Source organism: Aythya fuligula, chromosome 5 (genome assembly GCF_009819795.1).
Source record: "Aythya fuligula isolate bAytFul2 chromosome 5, bAytFul2.pri, whole genome shotgun sequence".
In the NCBI taxonomy this organism is placed as follows: Eukaryota; Metazoa; Chordata; class Aves; order Anseriformes; family Anatidae; genus Aythya; species Aythya fuligula.
The window spans coordinates 8,110,583-8,120,210 of NC_045563.1; the positions used below are offsets into that span (position 1 = coordinate 8,110,583).

The 9,628-nt window shown below is 44.7% G+C and overlaps 1 protein-coding gene across 1 annotated transcript; it reads right to left on the reverse strand.

Moving 5' to 3' along the window:
- Positions 1-4,797: 4,797 nt before the first annotated feature.
- Positions 4,798-8,582, reverse strand: LOC116489464 (very low-density lipoprotein receptor-like; the record flags this gene model as incomplete). The annotated part of the gene is made up of 2 exons (XM_032187865.1): positions 4,798-4,803; positions 7,305-8,582. Coding segments are annotated over 2 exons (1,284 nt in total), but the record flags the coding sequence as incomplete, so codon positions are not given.
- Positions 8,583-9,628: the final 1,046 nt, after the last annotated feature.

The window sequence follows — 9,628 nt, forward strand, 5'->3', positions numbered from 1 at the left end:
ACTTCAGCTGATGGGAAGGACCATCCCAGGGACCCACCATCCTTGACTTTGTTATATGCATTTCCCCAGCCAACCCTGCCTCTGGAACTTGACTCTGCTGAAGAAGTGAATTTCATACTTTTGGATGCTAAAGGTGATTTCTTTCACCTGAGCTATGATATTTTATTTACAAAGCAACAATACATTTTGGACGGAGAGCTGGGGAAGGACAGCTCAAGACTTTTTCTGTTGTCCTGCCATAACTCTGAAGCACAGCAGAGGTTTTCCTCACTGTCCCTCTACCTCCATGTATTGTCAGAAAAACAAGCCAAATTTAGCTAAACTTTCCATTAAAATACAGAGCTAAGGTTGAAAGCCCAGACACTGACGTGCAACTCCTCTGACGCCTGCAGTGGTTATGGCTGTAGGCAGCCCTGCTGAGGGCTGCACCATTCTCCCACATGCCCTATCCAAAGACAATGGTAGTATTATTATGGATTTCAGTTGGTTTTCTTTGACCTGGAAGAGGGTGTGATGAAGTGGCATCCCACTTCTGCATCTGCTGTCCTGTGTACTTCTCAGCAGGAGCAGAGTGTGTGCCATCCCTACGGACCAGCTGTAAGCCTTGCTTAATGGCTGCTCAGCAATGCAGCTTAGGGGTGATATCAGAAAGGCATTGCCCTTGGCGTGCAGCACCATGCCTTCGTTCAGACTCTAGTTCCTATGCTTCTCGCTGCTTCCTAGCCTCATTATTTTTCATTTTGCTACTGCTAGTTTTGCTAGTAAGATCCCATTTGTCAAAACTGCTTTATCGAAACAGGGAAAAGATTGGGCTGGGAGAGTGCAGTGCACAGCTTCACGAGGGATGCAGTTACTTCCACAGCACAGGATCACATCAGCAAAGAGCTGAAGGTGACTGCAGACCCATTCAGGTGAATGTCATTCATTATTTGTACGTACAACCAAGATGAAGCTATTCCTCTTTGCCCTCTTGGGAGGTGTTATTTAAATGAGGAAAAGGCAGGTCTTTCTTCAAAGAGCATATGAGCTAACCAAACAAGGCAAAGACAGGGGAAAATAAATATTACCTTGACTACTGAGATCAAATCAAGGCTTGGAGATGCTAAATGGTTTGCCTGAGGTGATATAAACAAGCCATAGAAGAACAGAGGTAGAAACTGAACCCAGAGCCTCTGACCTGGTGAGCAGTGTCTTAGTGTTCTCTCAGATACTATGTGGCTACATGGTCAAGAAAATGGCAACATCATAAAAATCCAGTTTTTGCCTGTGAACTCCTGAGTAAAAAGTGACAGCATCAAAAAACAAACAAACAACAACAACAACAACAAAATACTTTTCTGATAGTATTTCCCTCATGTCAGAACTATTTTTTTTAACAATTTTCAATATTTGTTATTGCTACTGAATTTAATAGCTAATTTAATGGTTATATTTGATAACAAAATATTTCAAAATACAACTTCCTCTCTCTACAACTTCCTGAGCAAAGGAAGTTGAGAGGGAGGGACCCATCTCTTCTCCCAGGTAACTGATGACAGGACACACAGGAATGGCATAAAGCTGTGCCAGGGGAGGTTCAGGGTAGATATAAAGAAAAAATTCTTTACCACAAAGGTAGTCAAACACTGGAACAGTCTTCCTAGAAAGGTAGTCAATGCCCCTTGCCTTGTCAGTGTTGAAGAGATGTTTGGATAATGACCTCAATACCATGCTCTAACTTTTCATTAGCCCTGAAGAGGCCAGGCAGTTGGACTAGATGATCTTTGAAGGTCCCTTCCAACTGTTCTATCCTATCCTATCCTATCCTATCCTATCCTATCCTATCCTATCCTATCCTATCCTATCCTATCCTATCCTATCCTATCCTATTAAAATTCCTGAACCTAAGTGTTCCAGAATTCATGAATATGTTGGCATTTCTCACAGGATGAGCTGCCTTCTGGTGAAGAATGAAGAGCAATGTATTTTGTACAGTATTTTTAAGATTGTTCCTTCCTTCATCATCATATTTTACATAGTTAAAAATAGGAGCTATATTAATTGCATTGGAATATAAGCTTGCAGTACACTTGTGTGGTTATCAGAAAGACTCAGTTCTTAATTACCTGCAAAAAACATTTATTGCCTGATATACTCCGACACCGTGAATATTATCCCTTAATTAACTTCTTTATTTCAGCTAAATTAAAGAAAGATCATTTAAAATATTACCAGGAACACTTTTTTTTTTTTTTTTTAAATTAATGCCAACTGTTTCCTCAGCATTAATAAATAAATAAATAAATAAAAATACTTTATTATTTCACTGAGCTGAGGAATAAGGTTTCATTTTCTTGGATGAGTGAGGAGAGTTTTGTTCTTAAAACTGAGCATTTCTAAGAGCTTCTTAAAGTGGAGCACACACTGGATTTTTTTTCCCTGTTGTCACAGGCTACCTTGTCCTGAAGGCCGTTCCATTTTGAAGAATGGAGTTCAGTAATTGCCCCCTGACAGACCTCCCTGTCAACTCTTCAGGATATCGGTGCTGGATTGTTTGCTGGGAAAACACCTAAAGTCAACACAGGGAGGTACTGAAAATAGCATTCAGATGGTTGGGGGATATCCAAGGGGCTGGATGGAAGCACATGAAAGAGATGTGCCAAAGCAGGGTAAGGAACCATTTAATGACCGTGTAACTGTGTCTCTCTTTTGGCTACCAGATTTTCCCTGGAGCTTTGACCTGCTAGCCAGTGGTGAGAATGCCTGCTGCTCATAGATGCGAAGGTTTTTCTGTTGACTTATGCTTGGCTTAGGCGTGAAAACCCTGCCTTGAGGTTGAGGGTAATTACTACTGCATAGCAAAGACATGTGGGGCTGATTAGTTCCAGGCTAGATAGGGAGAGGGGGTGGATGGTTCCCAGGTAGAAATGAAAATAGGAGCGATGCTTTGCTCCAGGGAAGTGGGTGTTTAGTCTGAGGCTTGTTCCAGATGAGGATTTAAGTACCCAGAGCAGGAGAGAGGTAAAATTAGGTCCTGCAGGCCAAAACTGTAACATCAGCCAGCTGAGAGAGTGTGTCAGGGTTCAGTATCTGTCTGTCTTTGACATCAGAGGTCTCTACATTTCTAGTTCACTGCTTCTGTGTGCCCTGGGCTGCCCTGCCTTGGTACTGCATGATAAGAAGGATGCAGTTTAGGTTCCCTGGCAATGCTTAGTACAAGACTGCAGATCTACCCTTGCATGAATGAAACACTAACAAAGTTGAAACTGAACCTCACCCCAGAAGAACTGGCTAAATATTTTTGTGTGTCATTGCCCTCTTTTTTCTTTTTCATTTTGGTTTAGAGAGCTTTGCTTTTGTACTTTCCCATTACACAATTTTGTGCAATTACTGTGAATGAATTAATCCTATGAGACTATGTTCATGGCTGTCCTTTACTGGTGGGGGAGGAGGGCAGGAGGAATGACTTCAGTGCGCCTTTAATTGCCATCTCACTAATTACCCTCCAAACCAAGCAGGTTTTTGCTCAGAGCTGTTTCCACAAGCCAGAATGTCCTTCTGGAACTGGTTTACACCTGAAAGGGTAATTGCTTCCTGACTCTGAGCTTATATATTTCCAAAACCCAACAGCATCTCATCCAGCTTCATAATACACCTCCTCCCTCTACAAAACTGGGCTTGCCCCAATTAGGGGAGTTCCTTATTTGCCCCCATCTTAGGACACCTGCCTGATAACAACCCAGGAAGAGTCTGTAGCTGGAATTGCTTGCCCTCCTGATGTGGTCAGAACCAGAATTTCCATCGTTTGGTTTATTTCTTGAAATAATTGGCAAAATCCATGCAGTCACTGAACTTGCCAAGTGCTGAGTCTTGGCCCAAAAGATACACTGGTGTGGTGCCAAAGGAGCAACCAAAAAAGAAAACAAACAAACAAAAAAATACCAGAACAGCCTAAAAACACTTTCTTCTGGTGTTCACCAAGCAAACATGGTTCTGGCAGTAACAGAAGATAAAAATGATCCCCCGTTTGTGGGTGCACTGCCCTGGCTCGGTGCTGCTGCTGCAGTGCTGCTGCTCTATAGGCACTTTATGAGTGATGTGACAGTTTCCCTGACTGAAGTAATTCCAAGTACTGTAACATGAGGTGTCAAGGCAGACAGTAGAAAACATTTCAATCCTTTTCATTAGAACAAAGCACTATTCTCTTGACGGCTTTCAAATGCATATTGTTTAGCTATTATGCTCTAACCTTGACTATTATATTCCAAGCACAATAGCAGTGGGAGCTTTCTGCTTTTTTGTTCGTTAGTGATCATGGTAAGAGAATTTCTCTTTTCCAGGGTCAGTAAAATATTCTGTTACAAAGAAAAAAAAAAAAAGAGGAAAGATATATTTATGTTACAGTAGCAGTGAGAAGGAAGTCTGAGGTCTCCCCTTGTGTCTCAAATTTCAGGTGGAATGGTTCCCAGTATGGATTTTTACCCTAGTGGAGCTTGTACTTCTCTTGACAGAAATCAAAGACTGCAAGTGCATCCTGCCTAGACTGCTCATATGACTAGTGACAAGCTGATGCTAAAGTGACTGCAGTGTTAGCTACTGAAAGCCTCAGGCAACGTACAGCAGGTAAATGGTTAATTAAAATGATTCTTCAAGGATACCTTTAAGGGAACAGGGAGCCATTCCAAACCTCCGTGGGGAGTTATTGATGGAAATTGCTGCTCCATGTTTTCTCTCAGGGCTACACACAGGCTGGTTACCTTAACTGTTTCTGACATTTCTTCTGTCTGACCATGAGGCTGCCGAGATGGGAGGATTAAGTTACTCCTGTAAGAATGAGATCAGACACAGGTGAAAGCCAGAGATAGAGATTCAGAAATGTGTGTGCAATACACAAAATATGATGAAGCCTGGGCTCTCTTCTAGAACCAGCCATGCATTCTGGAGTACAGAAGTTCTCACTGTTCTCAGCCTCTGCTTGGTCCAGATTGACTTTTTGCCCCATCCTTCTGAGCCATCAGTTTCCACCATCTCATTTTTCCCTCATCTTTTTTTTCTTTTTCTTTTTTTCCCTCATCTCGTTCTCCATTTTTGACCAGAAACCTCATTTTATCCCACTTAATAAACAGCAATTCCTATCACCTTCCAAGTCCTTCTTCACCACCTCCTATCTCTCTTCCCATCCATTCCTACCTTCTCCCTTGCACCAGCTCCCCTCCCATCTTCTACCCCAAACTCCAGCTCTCAGATTACCCTCTCCCTCCGCCATCCCTCCCCCTCCAGTGCCTTCAGCTTTTCCGTCTCCACAGTTTGATTTTTCTCCTTCCTCGGTGCCAACGCCTGACAGAGAAGGAGTTGCTGATTATATGTCTTCATTGTAATTAAACTGGGCCAGAGCCCATTCTCTGGCACTAAAAGCAAGTGGCACAGTCTGGCTCACGTCCATACATCTAAACTCTCTTCCTCCCATAACAGTATGGCTTTATCCTTTTTGCCTACTGGGAACAGCCCTTGGCAAGTGCTGCTCTCTGAACCCTGCCCAGACATGGTATCTGAGAGTACTCCCTAGGACAAGCCAAAACCGTGCCAGGGAGCATGCTAATAATTAAACACTATAGACTGTGCTACGGGCCTCGGTGCTGCTTAATTTACTCATAAAAATGCAGATGAGAGAATGAGGGGGACAAATAATGTCCTTGCTTTCAGCACAGGTATAGACCCAGGCAGCAGCTACAGGGTTTGGGTAAAGCTGCTTCACACCCTGTTCGCCTGGGCAAGGAGGGCAAGCTCTGAGAAGTGAGCGTGAGCCTCTGGAACTGGTTATCTTTCAAGTATAAACTTGGCTAAATATGGGCAAAATTTTTTAATCTAGTGGGGGTGTGGGAAGCATGTCCTTGATTAAACTCCTGCCCTCCAGCTACCACTGCCGAGCTCCTGCCCCCAAATGTAAGCTCCAAACAAGGATTTCCTCAGGATTTTGAAATATAGGTGATTTTTTTTTCCTGCCTTTTCCCCCCTAGGTAAGGATTGCAAAATTCAAATGAAAGAGAACACCCACATAGGAAACTTTATCTCCTTCAGTTAGTATTTAGCAAAATTTGCAGCAGTTGAGAGCAGGGTTGTATTGCGTGTAGGCAGTGTAAAGTAGTAAGTGACAACACCTCTTTCTGCCACATGTAGGTGTGGGTAGATGTTGCAGGAAGCACGGTCGAAAGCACGACAGACACACAGTAGAGTCAGATCATGCTCCATTTTATTGCCTGAATAGCCTAACTTTTATAGAGAACTTAACAGGGGTGGACAGTGTTTCACACAAGATTATTGGTCAAAAGCACTCAGACAAACAGCTACAAGAAAACAACCCCACCTGCAAGAAAACAACCCCCTTGTGATTAGCAGTCACATAGACCTTGTCCTTGAGGCCAGCTACTGGTAACAATATTTTCCTGAATTCCTCAATTGGGCGATGTGGGAACACTGTCATGGGAACTTCTCATAGTTGCCCTGGTAGCTTGGTTTGCTCAGCTACAGCAAGCCATGGGATTTTTGCTGTTTCAAGAAATCCCTCAACAATTCCCCCTTCTTCTTTTGAGCAAACCAAGCCTGACACAGCAGTTTTACAAGTAACTCTTTAGCTATACTTACAACACACAACGATGATTACCACCACCATAAACCAAATCCTTAATCCCCTTGTGATTAAACCCAGCAACCATCTACACTTTGTTTCAAACAAGTCAGTGAACCATTGATTGAAAGGATTGATACCATATTGAATCTTTCTCATGTGCTCTTTCAGGAAAGTAATGGATTTGTGAATTGACTCATTATGATCAGAAAGGTTTAAACGGTACATTCCCTTAAAGTCCTCACACCCATTCCTTTGAGCCAAAAGCAAGATCCTGTAAAAGCAGATGTCGCAGACTATTTTGATCTGGTAACATCTCCTCAAGTATCTCTGTCGTGGCATAGGCTTGCCTCTCGGCCCAGCATACCAATTTTTCTAAGTTGTTATGTGTGGCCGCAGATGCCACTCCAGGCACTGAAATTGCTAATGCCGCTCTAGCTGCAACCCCACACAATTCAACATTATCATTGCAATCCAATGCAAGCAATGTCCATTTATGTCTGGTGATCTCACGCAACTGTAACAAGCTAGGAGCAAATACAATGAGTTTATCTATGTAACATGGACATCTGATAGCATTTGCAGGGATACCTTGCCAGGCCCCATCCCCACAAATCAGAAGCACATCAGGAGGTAAGGCCAAAGCTGTACAATTGTTCCAAACACTGTAGTTGTTACCCCTTGTCTCCATGCTATAAACCCCTAAACCCTGCTTAGCAGCGTCATTGCAATCACAGGTGTTATTTGTGTCTTTGTACCAGTATGACCTTTTCCAGGTTCCTGTAGCAGGAATCATCTGATATCCACGGCTACGTTCACTTTTGTAGCCACCTTTCAGGTTGATACACATTTGACTACAGATACCAAGGTTTTGACATTCATCAATGTCTCCACAGTTTCTCTTGTCTATAAACTCAAACCCAGCTGGACAGTCACATTCATTTATGATGCATTCCTTCAGGGGCTCATCACCCCAGTCCTTGCGGTCTCTCTGCTGGTTACACACTTTATTGATATCTATGCATTCTCCACTTCTGCACTTGAATTTGCCAGGTCCAGAACACTGAATAACATTGTTACAGTTTGCTTCATCAGTGCCATACAGACAGTCTCTCACACCACTGCACTGCCTACTCCCATGGACACAGTTCCCATCTTCACATCTGAAATGGTCTGGCCTGCAGGTCCGAGAAGGGCAGTTAATTTCATCACTTCCATCCTTGCAATCAGGATCTCCATCACATCGCCACTTCTTGTGGATACATTCACCTGAGCCGCACTGCACCTCACTCGTAGCACACTTCACTGGAGGTGCAGGCTGGCGGCCACACTGCTCCAAAGATTCATCCGAGTGGTTGGAGCAGTCAGCATCATCATCACACACCCAGCTGATAGGGATGCAGGTAGAACTCTTGCACTGAAACTCATGAACACCACAGGTAGGAGGTGCACACTCCAACTCATCGCTACCATCACTGCAGTCATCTTGAACATTGCAGACAAAGCTTTTGGAAATACATTGCCCACTACTGCATGTGAATTCTGCTGCACTACAAGTCACAATGCCACAACTCTCTTCATCTTCTCCACTGTCGCAGTCCTTTTCACCATCACATTTCCAGGACACTGGGATACACTGGGTTGACTGAGGACCACACCTGATTTCATTTACCCGGCATGTTCTCGTATGACACAGCTCAGCACTCTCATCAGACCCATTTTCACAGTCCGGATCCCCATCACACTGCCATCTATTTGGCACACACTGACCACTGTTGCACACAAAGTCAGATTCAGCACACGTCTTCTTCACACAAGCACTCTCATCACTGCCATCTGAGCAGTCTTCACATTTTGCTCTAGCACCGTCGGCAGCAGTGCACAGGCCGGCGAGGGCGAGCAGCAGGCAGAGTGCCCCGCAGCGCGGCAGCGCCTGCCGCCGCCCCGCACCGTCACCTGTGTCACTTATACTACTCCTATTACCCATGCTGTTAGTGTCAGTGGCATCCTCCTGGCACCGTTTCCGTCTTTGTCGCCCCTTACTCTCCCCCTTTTCTTTTTGCCACTGACCATTCACCACAAATGGATGAGACACATGATTGCTAGTGAGGAAAGAGAGTGTAATGTCTGCTATATGGCTGCAGGCAGTGCCGGCTGCAACCTTAGAAGCTGTTTGTGACAGAGCCTGCCGGTGGGCATTTGGTAGTGTAATCCGTGGCTCTGCACTCCTGCCCCGCAATAGAGCTAGGTCATCATTAGTAATCCGTCGAATGTGGCAACCCCATGGAATGTTATCCAGAAATACAGTTATAACACCGATCTGGGGACGAATAGTCCGTTTTGCATTGCAAGATAAACCTCTTATAAAAAGAATGCCAGAGAGAAGCAGCACAGCTGCCGCTGCCTCCAGGGTTACGTCAGACAGGCTGCAGGGTCCTGATCTCTGCCTCTCCACTATGTGCCCACTCGCCACACGGTGAGGGTCGGCTGCCGGTGTCCACTGACGCCTCTGGTCTCCCGTAGCAACTCGATCTCGGATGTCCCGCGTCGCACGGCGATTACTTCAATTCCCCGCGTTTTCCCTTGTCCGGGTCGGTGCTTGGAGCTTCTCAATGTCTCTCAGGTGTTCTGGCTTCTGCCAGGTCTCCTGGCGCTGCTCCGGTCTCTCGGCCTGTGCAGGCCTCAGCCTGTTCGGGCGCCATATGTTGCAGGAAGCACGGCCAAAAGCACGACAGACACACAGTAGAGTCAGATCATGCTCCATTTTATTGCCTGAATAGCCTAACTTTTATAGAGAACTTAACAGGGGTGGACAGTGTTTCACACAAGATTATTGGTCAAAAGCACTCAGACAAACAGCTACAAGAAAACAACCCCACCTGCAAGAAAACAACCCCCTTGTGATTAGCAGTCACATAGACCTTGTCCTTGAGGCCAGCTACTGGTAACAATATTTTCCTGAATTCCTCAATTGGGCGATGTGGGAACACTGTCATGGGAACTTCTCATAGTTGCCCTGGTAGC